At 37.8% G+C, this 12074-nt stretch overlaps 1 protein-coding gene across 4 annotated transcripts in view; it reads right to left on the reverse strand.

Annotated features, from left to right (window-relative positions):
• Positions 1-2634: 2634 nt before the first annotated feature.
• LOC148873570 (WAT1-related protein At4g19185-like) overlaps positions 2635-12074 on the reverse strand; it is a 30735-nt gene continuing 21295 nt past the window's right edge. For all 4 annotated transcript variants that reach the window (XM_088966547.1, XM_088966546.1, XM_088966545.1 and 1 more), the window contains 2 exons: positions 3288-3439; positions 2635-3052 (listed from right to left, as the gene is read on the reverse strand). In XM_088966547.1, coding sequence (XP_088822673.1) covers positions 2842-3052; positions 3288-3439 — 363 coding nt within the window. In that variant the 3' untranslated portion in view covers positions 2635-2841. The remainder of the gene's footprint in view (positions 3053-3287; positions 3440-12074) is intronic.

Here is a 12074-nt window from a genome sequence, read left to right on the forward strand (position 1 = left end):
ATTATAAGGTATTTGAAGAAAGATCCTGTTTGTGGCTTGATATATAAGAGTGGAGGAAATATCGAAATAGAGGGATATATTGATGTTGATTAGGTTGGTTTTGTATTTAACATAAGATCCACTACAAGTTATCATACTTTCCTTGGAGGTAATCTGGTGACATGGAAAAGTAAGAAACAAATAGTTGTAGAAAAAAACAGTGTAGAAGCCAAATATAGAGTCATGACACATACCACTTGTGAATTAGTGTGGTTGAAAAATCTTCTACAGGAGATGGGATATTCAATTGACACTCCAATGAAACTTTATTGTGATAACCAAATTGTAGCCACATCTCTTCTAATCCGGTATTTCATGAGAGAACAAAGCATATAGAAGTTGACTGTCACTTTGTGAGAGAGAGTATTGAGTAGAGTGATAGATACTGCATATATTAACACAAGAAATCAATGGGTAAACCTGTTCACCAAAGGGTTGAATTATGGGAGAATAGATTACATATGTAACAAGCTAGGATTATATGATATATACTCACCAGCTTGAGGGCGAGTGTTAGTGTCGACTGTGTAAGAGCATTTTTAGTCTTTATATTTATGTTTAAAGCTAATGTGTAATGTTTATTTTAGGTGATGTGTCACATACTTAAAGTAAGGACATAGTAGTCTTTTGTTATTATGGATAGAAACATATAAATTAAATCTGGCCGACTAGAAAGTGATCTGAGTTCTCTAGTTTGAACAAGAATTTTCTTTCTCTCTTCTCTTCTCTTCTCTTCTTCTACTTCTTCTAGTCTCCCTGATATTTCTTCAACTCTGATTCTAACAGAATTCTAGTGCAAATCAGATTTATAATAATAACCAAGTATGGTTAGCGAAGGGAGATAAAAATACCAAATTCTTCTATCAAACATAAAAATATAAGAGATGAAGACAAGCAATAGGTTGTATTCAAATTCAATCAGGTCAATGGTCTACTACCAAAATTGACATGCTCATTCAAGGATCTTCTTGAACATGGTAATGAAGAGGACATACAATCTTGACACCACCTACTTTTGAGATAAATAACACTAATTTTGATACATTTTGGGAGGATATATACAATCTTGTGCTTCAATTCTTCCATACAGGAAGTGTTGAGAAAGAATGAATTTCTCTAACAAGTGGATTACTATGGTGGCTCGATGTATAGAATCTCCAACATTCACGATTAAATGGGAGAGAAAGTTACGGGTTACTTCATACTTAAACTTAAAAGAGGTTTACAACAAGGAGATGCACTTTCCCCTTACTTATAATTGGTATGGAAGCTCTTACCCAATTGCTGAACAATGAAATAGTTGCAAGGAACATGAAAGATTCAAATAAGTCGCTTGTTATTTGTAGATGATTGTATTCTTTTTTGCTGAGCAAAACTAAAACAAATAAAGAGACTCGAAGATACAATTGTAGAGTTTCAACAAAACAAAGGATAAAATTTGTCAAGTCAAGCATTGCTTTAAGTAAAAATGTTCATAAAACAACACCAAAAATTTCTCTCTAAAGTGGTTGACATTCATTATTCCAAGGATATACACACCTACTTGGGTGCCAAGTATGGCGAGCTAAGAGTGTTTCAGCAGATCATAGAAACTTGGTTGAAAGAATTCAAATAAAAACAAATATTTGAAAAGGAAATTTACTTTCGCAAGCAGCCCATACAACATACAAAAGTAGTGGCACAAGTTGCCCCTCTTTAGACTATGTTCACCACAATGCTTCCAAGATAGTAACTAATACAATTAACAAAGTTCAGAAAACTTTTTGTGGCAACGGTCATCCATTAGCAACACTCTACACATAGTCTCAAGGGCTAAATTTTGCTTGCCAAAACCAAGAGGTGATCTAGGTTTCTAAGATACTTGAAGAATAAGGCAATGTTTAGGAAGCAAATATAGAGATTGGAGAGTAATTCTGATCCTCCAATACGATACATATTGGAGATTGGAGAGTAATATCATATCGGGAAGGCTCCAATATGATTTGTATCAGCCAATACAGGTCGATACATGACGAAATTTTGATCCCTGCATGACACAGAACTCCATGCAGCTATCAAGGGATTGGATGCTGCTATAGAGTTGCAATGCCAATTGATGCAAATTTTCTTTGATGATGAAGTAATAGTACATGGATTGATCAAGTGCATTTTGAGCAGATTTCACACCTCCAAGGCCAGTTTAGAGACTTAAATTCATCTATATATCCAGAACTAAGAACATACAAGCTCATCTATTGGCTTATTATGCTTATAAATATCAAAGTCACTGTACTATGGACATGCTACCTTGTACAACTTTATCATATAATATATTATCAACTCTTTTTTCTGAAAAAACAGGGGGGAAGCTGAAATGATAACAAGGGAAATGACCTTATTCTCCACCTCTTGGCGGTGGTTTCATCCAACTTTTACCTGTCTGCTCTTTGGTTGCCTCTTTCACAGGCCAACCTGAAAATTACACCCTTCCATAAATGCCATATGCTTTATTATGCTCTAAAAGAGAAAAAACAACCAAAACCTTGGCTTACTCTGCTTTGGTTTGTAACTAATTTTGCTCAAGCTTTCTTCCAAAAGATGGAACGTTGACAAGGCTGAGCGAAAGGAGAAATCTGATAACGCTGTGGAACTTCTATAGTAAGGCCTAGCAAAATAAGGACTTACTAATATCTATACAATAGCATAAATTACTCGTATAAGGAGAGAATTATGGATATTTGATTTGTATACAAATAGAGACTACTAATCAGACTATTACCAAAAGAACTTTTCCTCTTAATAAAGGATCCATCTTATGTTTTCTCAATCAATTGCCTTGGGAAATGAGGTAGAGGACCCAGAAAGAATATGTCCTCTCTGATATGAAGTCTTGTTGTGTTGTGATTCCTTGTGAACAAGGGGATCAGATGTCCGGTTCACATGAGTATTGATCCCATTACAAGCTTGCTTTTCTCTGTAGGACGCCCAGGTGACCATATAAAGTCCAGCAATAATCAGAGAACCCCCCAGAATGCTGTTCAAACATGGAAACATCAAAAAGTTAGCTTCAGTTACTCCCATACATCTATGATGTATACAACTAAGATGGTTTAGAAAAACGGAACTGTTCAACCAAATGTTAACCAAAACCGGCTTACAACACAACAATAAGAGCAACATGGTATTTCTACTCCGCTTAAAAAACATCTACATGTGAATGTGCACATAGAGCATAAATAACAAATATGAAAATGGGTTTTGAATAAAACCTTCCCAGATATATAGGGTTTCCTAGGAATACTCTTGATAGGAAGGCAGATGCAGCAGGCTGAAGAGGATTGTATAGAGCCACCAATGCTGGCCCCAAAATCTTGTTGGACCATGTCAAAAGTCCATAGTTAACAGCAGATGCAATAATACCCTGTGAAGGTAATGCAATATTCAGTATGTTCTTATGTAGCACAGACTGACAAGATTACAAAGATGCTCAATTGACCAAAACCAAAAATCTTGCAAAAATTGAAAAAACAAGGATGTATCAACTTAAATATAAATAGCTCCAAAAGCTAGGAAAAGTTCCTTGCGTACAGTGAGCTTCTTTGAATGGCATTTCTATTCATTAGATTGCCAAAACAATAGCTCCACTACAACAAGGTAATCTTTCAATCTCATACAAGTTCACTGAATGATCGAAGTACAGTAGATGTCTCCTATAAGCAGTCTGCTCATTTTCCATAGATATGACATAAAAAGACATGCTGCAAGGCTATTGTAGACATTTTTACAGTTATCAGATGTCAGATTTGGTGAAGAGATGTGTATAATAGAAGAAACAGAAAAAAGGAGATGAACAAAACAAATGCAAGTCCAATTAATTCAGAAGTGATGGCCCTTGGATCTTCCTACATAATCTCAGAACTTTGTTAGAACAAAGAGGGGGCTAAACTAGGGGTATTAAGCGAGCCGACCCAACTCACAAGCCACTTGGGCTTGGCTTGCTAAATACTTGAACTCGGCTCTAAGATTATCGAGTTGAGTCAAGCTTGACTTTTTTTATCAGCAAAGAATTTATTTATTTTTTAAATGAAAGCAGGTTACAAATTCTTTAGCTGCTCTGCTTCAAGGGAGCTACCATCAAAATTCTGCTTCAATTTATTTGGCTCAGGGTTTCCAAGGGAGCTACCGTCAAAATTATCCTTCAATTTATTTTCCTCTGGGGGTTTCCATTCTATCTCTATAATTTCTTTATGTGTGCCCATTTGTACCACTTCCTCCCATTTCATCATTATATCATCTGTTAAGATATCTTTGAATGTAACAACAGTTTTTACCCAGTATGCATATCTGATTTTAATTGTTTCTATTACTTCCTCTTTAGATATGTTCTCATTGAAAATTCTTTGATTTCTTTCTTCCTAGATGGTCCAAACTACAGCTACTCTTGTGACATTCCATAAGCATTTTGCCCTTTTTTTCTGCAGCCGCAAACAATTAGAACTGAATAAGCTTACCACATTTGTGGGGGGTCCCATCTACAGCCAAAGAGTGAAAAAAAAGTAATCCCAAATGCAAGACACAAAAGAGCATGAGATAAGTAAACGAGGAAAGGTCTCACCACTACCAAATAGAGGATACAAACATGACGAGAGAGGCACTTAGCTTGCCTTCTTTTCTATAGCAAGTCGCAGGTATTAACCTTTCCAAGGTACACTTCCCAACAAAGAGTTTGCACTTTGGGAGGGATTGACTTACACCATATTTCCTTCACTAGGAAATTCTCCCAGAAAGGTTCTAAATGGGTGAGGATGTTGAAGGAGGCACAAGAGAAAAGACCATCCAGGGATGGGAACCAAACTCTACTATCCACAGAATTTTGATCCAAGAAGGCCTCTTCCAATTTTGAAAGCAGAAAAACTAGGGATTCACATTCATTATCCCTCAAACCCCTTCTAAAACCAAAGTCACAGTTCAACCCAGGTTCTGATAGTAAGCCAAACCTGGCAACAGGCTCAGCCTTATAGTCTGACAAAGCATAGAGAATAGGTAATTTTTCGAGTCTCCCTCCACTTCCAACTGCTGAAAACCCAGCTGTTTAGCCAGCTTGAGCCCTTGTAGGAGTGCCAAAACTTCTGCCCTAAGAGAGTCCCCCAGTCCTACTGGGCCAGGACATTTCCTCCCGCATCTCCATAGACACCCCCAATTCCAGAGGGGCCTGGATTACCTATAGAACTGCCATCAAAGATTAACTTAACATCCAAAGATAACAGGGGCGACAAGTCCTCTTGAATAGCTAAAGAGGGGCAGGAAGAAGCTGCTACCGCGCTCCACCCTCTAATTAAGTCATCTATAGAGAAGTCCTTGAACATATCCAGCGATTTCAGCCAATGTATGATCTTGATGGTGATCCCTCCTATGACTTCATGTGCTAATTTTTCTTTCCCTTGAAAGATTCTGTTATTTCTCTCTTCCCACACTGCCCAAACAACTGCTGCCCTCGTTGCTCTCCACATTGCCCTTCCTCTTTTCTTTGACTGACAAAAAAAGCTAGATTCAAAAAGATCCACCACGCTTATAGGAGGAACCCACCTGCACCCAAAGATAGAGGAAAACCAATCCCAAATAAGAGTAACAAAAGGACAAGATATTAGTAGATGATTTACCGTCTCACCACTCTTCAAGCAAAGGCTACAAACATGAGGGGATAAGAACCAATTCACTCTTTTTTTTTCTGAAGCAAGTCCAATGTGTTGATTTTTTGGAGAACCACTTCCCAACAAAAAGCCCTCACCTTTGGAGGTACAGGAGCACTCCGCACTTCTTTTATAGGAAAAGAGTAAACTAAATTGGAAGAGTGCACTAAAGCATTGAAGAAAGAAGAGCATGAAAAAGAACCAGAGGACTCTTTAGACCAAATTCTATTATCAGGACAAGAATGATTCAAAAACACTGAATTTAGAAGGGAGAAAAGATCATCTACCAATCCTATTTCTGACTCCCTCAACCCACTCCTGAACCCTAAATCCCACGCCTCAACCCTCCTGTTCCCACATTACCAAGTGATTTTTCTTTTCATCACCCGGATCCCATAAGAAATCTCATTATTTTTTCTAATTGCCTTGCAACTTTATTGGGATTCTAAAGGTGGATAGGTAGTAGGTGGGTAGGTTGGTTAGAGTGGATCTAATCAAGATGATTCTTACCCCTCCCCCCCCCATAGAAATGTAGCTCCTCTTCCACATGGCTAACTTCCTAGTAAATCTTTCTATTATGGGTTTCCAAAAACTTTCCACTTTGGGATTACACCCCCCCCCCCAATGGCATGCCAAGATAATCTAGGGGCCAATTTTTACCACACGGGCACACAATCTAGTGTTCCTGGCAAGCAAGTTAGTTTCTTCCTCTCCCAAATTTACTCCTGCCACAGCTCTTTTCCCAATTTACTTTTAAGATTGAAACTCTCTGAAAATGATCAACTAGGGGTCTTCAAGTTTCTTAAGCTGGAATACGAACAATCCTCACAAAATGTGATTATGTCATCAGCAAACTGCAAATGGGTCACCACAACCTGATTCCTTCCTACTTGGTTTTCCTAAAGGTTGTACCAAGTAAAGGAGGCTTGTAAAAGGTGTGGTTCTTTTAGCTCTACAGACTCTACCAAGGCATTAAACTTCCTTATACTAGTGGTCGTGGTCTGGTTTGGGTTATTTGTTTCATTTGTATATCTTATGACATTGAAGTCTCACCCCAGACACCAAGGTCCCTCCCACAATCCCTTGATTGCTGCAAGTTCCTCCCAAAATAGGTCCCTTTCTCTATGACTTAGGAACATACACATTTGTTAACACCCATTCACTTACACAACTTATTGTATTGGCTTTTATTGACACTGAATACAGCCTAATTAATTCTTCTATACACTCCACTTCCTCATTCTTCCAAATTGTGAGAATTCCACCAGATGCACCCCAAGAAGGGACGAACGACCAAATCAACCCCCTACAATTCCAAATGCTTCTTATCCACCCTCTATCCAGATTTGAGAGTTTTCTTTCTTAAATCATTACAACTTCTAGCTTCTCTTTCCTTAATACATTTCTTATAACTCTCCGCTTTTTAGCACTACCTAATCCCCCTCCCATTCCAGCACAAAATCTTCATTTCACTTATTTTGGTAGGCCCTTCTACTTCCACCTCCTAGTCTCCCCCTTTTTTCTCCCTCTTTTTTATTTTCAACCTTTTCATAAGACACCCCACACTAACTTTTCCACTTCGCTCATTTTCCTCTTTTTATCCACACACTCTTCCTAAGGTAGACTCTACGTTTTGTTTGCACTTTCCCTGGGTTTTTTGGTCTCCTCCCCTTCCCCTTAGGTTGCTCTCTAGGAATACTTCTTCTGTCAATGATTTTAATGACCTCCCCCTCCCTCTCTACTAATTCCTGTTTTTCCATTTTATTCTCGGCAGAACTTTCCACCTCAATTAAGGTCTCTAAATTCTGCAAGACTAGATCCATAATCTCCTTTTCCCCTATATCCACACTTCCACTTGCTGCTGGTTTTTCTGGCACACTCAGATCCAAAATCCCACCATCTGTAGTTTCCAAGACTGGATCTGCACAACCAAAAACAGTAGATTTAGCACAAGGAATAAGAGAATTGGAAAGGTAGGGGAACAAGGGAAAGCAAGAGAAGAGGAAGGAACTCCCTGAAACAGAAGAAAGAATCCCTGCCCAAAGGCAGACTTTGAAGGGTTGTGTTCCTCTTCAGCAACATCCTAGACCACTAAATGGTTTTGTTCCTCAGTTGATCCTCAGTTTGGGTCATTTAGGAGGCCCAAGTCCCCAATTCCAATCTCTTGCTCCTGAGCTTGACCTGTTCCTACCTCCCCCTATCCTTGAGGAGCTTCTGTAAAACCCCCACAATCCGCAGTAGGCTCTTCCATGCTCACTTCTTTTAGTTCCAGAACTAGAATGTCTTCGTCCTCTCCAAATAATAGTTCGGTTCCAAAGCGGTCAAAGTTTTCTATTTGCAACCTTTCATAGAGCTAACACTTCCGCTACTTGAAGGCTGATCGTCTTCCTCTTCTTCAATATCTCTAAGATCCTCCCAGTCCACCTCACCTTCAGACTCCTCATGAATCTCTCTATAGTACCATGGGTTTGGTTTCTCTAGCGTCATTGATTTCTCTACCCCCCAGAGACTCCAGTTGAGGTTTAGGTCTGACGACTTTAAGCTGTTTGGCACCAAGAAGAAGCCAAGGGAAGAGCAACTCTGCTAGCAGCAATCTCCACAGAGGACCTAGCGAGCTCAACAAGGGTCGATTGGGATAACGATAGACCCCTACTATCGTCCCCAACCGAAGGCAGCAGACGAGGAATGTGATATTTTAAGTTATCACGCAACCCCGGTCTGACTTAAGGGATCCGGTTAGCCCCTAAACTCAATTGGCTCAGAATAGGGAAAGGGTGGGCTCCAAAAACACCTTCTACCTGTTTTTCTCCTCATTGAGGGTTGGGATCTCCATTTGTCTTTAAGGCCTCGGCATAGGACTTCTTTTGAGCCTTTGGATTAAATTCAAAGGAATTTGAAAAAATAACCTTAAAAGGGAAAGGGTCTGTTCTACCAAGAACTTTGACCTTTTCAGCTTCCTTCACCTTTGCCTTAGTTTGACCCATCAACCTATCCACCCAGCTTTTGCTAAGCATAACCCAACCTTCCATGTCATCATCATCGTCTTCCTTCAATTCTGGGAACCAAAGCTTTACATCCATCTCTGAAATCAGCCATATTGTTATCCAACAGTCATCAGCAAAAATTTGCAAGGCTCAGGGGGTGTTCTCCTGTTTTTCCCACGCCACTTTGATCTTGGCAGCACGGAGATCCTTCAAGCAGTAGGCTTCCAGGACTCCACCACACACTGTTGCTATTTTATGGAACATGTAATCCTGCCAAAGGTTAAACACCAATCCAAAAACTTTTAGCACCTGAGATCCAATTGGGAGGAGCTTTTGACTTTGTTAGAGGTTAAACAGTCAAGACTCGTTTCCATCACCAGTAGTTCCATTTGACTTTGTCCTACATCGAGGATAGTTTTCCTTTCATCAAATGGTATTAGGGTCATCTTCTCCATTGAATGTGTTTTTTCTACTATTGCATCTAAGACTTCCTTCCAATGTTGCACTTTGTTCAGTGTTGTCGCTACCTTTCTATTAACCCAATCTGTTGCTTTTTCTTCCCAAAAAATTTTTGAAACTGCGACAGGAGAAAACAATTTCATTTCCTTGGTTCCATAGTGTATCTCCATTTCTTCTAGCTTGGCTTCGTAACTCCCATCTTCTATGTTTTGCTTTTGTTTACCATTCATACAATGCTCTGTTCCACCAGTGCTACCCTCTGTTCTTAGCTTCCTTTCTTCAATGACAGTCATCTCTTCCAGTGCTTCAGCCAACCTTATCTATCTCTATTTTTCTTTGCCTTCTGGTACACAGACTATCTGTTTTTACCCTTCCCTAAGAACTCTGTTAATGTAATAAACCAGCCACCCCTATTTCTTCTATTTTCTACCACAAGTTTCTTTCCTTCTTTGGCCAGCTCATTTCTCCAACCAGGAGTTTTTACTACATAAATTAATCCATCCACAAAACCTTTAAGTCAGCCAACCTCCTCCAGATCCAGTAAAACCATTGCCGTCCTGTCTTCTCTTATTTTCAGATTTGTTTTTCCTCTAGCCTTAGTTTCCTCGAGAAGGAATCTCTTCTTCTCCAGTTGTAGTTCTTTTCGCCATCTCCTTATCCTTTATATCCCCTCGCATTGCTATCACCTTGGTTTCGATGAATCGAGCTTGACTTGAGTTGAGTAGTTAGTCGAGCCATGTATGAGCTTTGTAATACCTGACTCAAGTTTTAAATAAAAAAAAATTATAATCAAGTTTCATAATATGTTTTTATTTATAATATTTTCATAATATTGATTTATTTAAAATTTTTAATATATTTTTATTTACAATATTTACAATATTAATTTATTTATAATTTTAATAGCAATTTATTTATAATTGGCTCAAACAATTCAAACTCGAGTAGCTCGTGAGTATTAACTCGAGTCAAGTTCAAGTATGAAACTCAAAACTCAATCGAGCTTGAGTTGAGTTTCGAGCTACAAGTTTTTGAATGGAACTCGAGATCAAGCCCCTCTTTGGTTGTAGGTCGTTTTTTCCAACATAAGATCCCCCAACCTTTGTATGGCCTACAAAAAGAGGACGGTTGATGTGGAAGTGTATTAAAGCAGCCTCCTTATGGACTATTTGGGAAGAAGAGACACCAGAATATTCCAACATAAGGAGAGAAGCTTGTTTTTATTATTATTATTATTTTTTGATGAATGATGGAGAGAAGCTTGTTAGAGGTCAACGATTGCATTTTGACCTGTGTTTTAAAAGCGTAAGGCGCAAGGTCCAATTTGCACCCAAGGCGCAAGGCATGTGCCCCTTTGTAGCAAGGCGCAAAAATACAAAAAAAATGCTTAAAAATAAAAAAAAAATGTCAACATTCAAAAAAAAATGCAACAAATCAAAAAATATAAACATAATATTAATAAAAAATATTCAAATGAAAATTAAAAAATAAAATCAAACATATAAAACATTTTCAACCATGTAAAACCCACAATCTCTTTTTTTAACTCAATTACATTATTTCAAGTAGCTAATGTGATGTAAAACATAGTACATTCCTGATTCTACGAGCCGCCTTTGTGCCATGCCTTCTTAGTTCTCATACAAAAAATAGTGATTTTATAATTTAAATTGCTTTTTAAGAAGATATTTAATTAGGATGAATGAATGAACAACATTAGCAATGGTTATGAAGGTGAATTGAATTATAATTTTCAAAATCAGACTGAACATGAATAGCATCAAATGGGTGAATTCAATGGAGGAATATTGCTCAATCATGGAATGGCTGGGTTTTGTGACAAATGGATTAATATGAACTATGAATGCATGTCGAGTTGTTCACCATCAGTTATTTGGTCCTTATCAGTGACTGTATTTGGAGTAATACCCTCCCTATACAAGGACTGTAACCATCAAAACCTGCAAATGGGTCCTAGGTTCCTGGTCTTAGATGTTAATATTTGCTTTTGTTACTTTCTAATTATTAATTCAGAAGCCACTCTTTAATGGTCATTAATAGTCTTACACTAATCATAGATACTTTTTATTGGAAATGCAACCTTCATTAAATGAGAAAATAAACAGAGTACCATGGATAGCTTTCCAAGGAGAAGACCGAGATGTTCTAGGGTCAAGACCAACATCGCATCGATGTCTGCCAAGCCATGAATACTTACAATCACTCTATGTCACTAATCATAATTACTTACTAACATAGCTGTCAATGCAACGCCTAGGCGATAAGGCGCTCTGAGGGTCACCTTGTCCAAATGCTTACATATTTATATGCAAGACACCACATAATATTTTTATATTTTTATTTTGTTAATAATAGTAGTACAATAGATATTAATTGACAAAATTATTCATATGGGGGTTTACAGTATAAGTATTACTATTACTGTATTTGTTTCCTTTTATTATTTTCTTATTTGTTTGGGTTCAATCAACATGCAAGTCAATGACATAGTCTTGAACCCTTAGGTTTCAAAGCCTACATTCACAAGAAATAACTTGAAGATTTTATCCTATTGACACACAAAAATGATCAATAGGCCTTTCTTCGTCATGATCTTCTTCCTAGGACTAAAATAAGGACTCAACCCTTGTGTTTTTGTATGCTTCCTTTCTCTTTTTTCTCATAAATATGTTGATTTTCTATCTTTTCATATGGATTTTATACTTATTTCATGAGAATTATGGTAATTATTAGTTAAAGATTACTGCTTATTACTATAAAACCTAAGGAACTACTCTAGAATTTACATTTTTTTAATAAAAAAAACTCATCACCTAGGCAGGCAACCAGGCAATAAGGCGCTCCCTATTGCCTAGCTTCACCTTGGTGCCTTGAAAACTATGCTTTCTGAATAAGATCTAAA

This window comes from Nelumbo lutea, chromosome 1, assembly GCF_056320005.1.
Source record: "Nelumbo lutea isolate HS-2025 chromosome 1, American lotus-T2T, whole genome shotgun sequence".
Classification (NCBI taxonomy): domain Eukaryota; kingdom Viridiplantae; phylum Streptophyta; class Magnoliopsida; order Proteales; family Nelumbonaceae; genus Nelumbo; species Nelumbo lutea.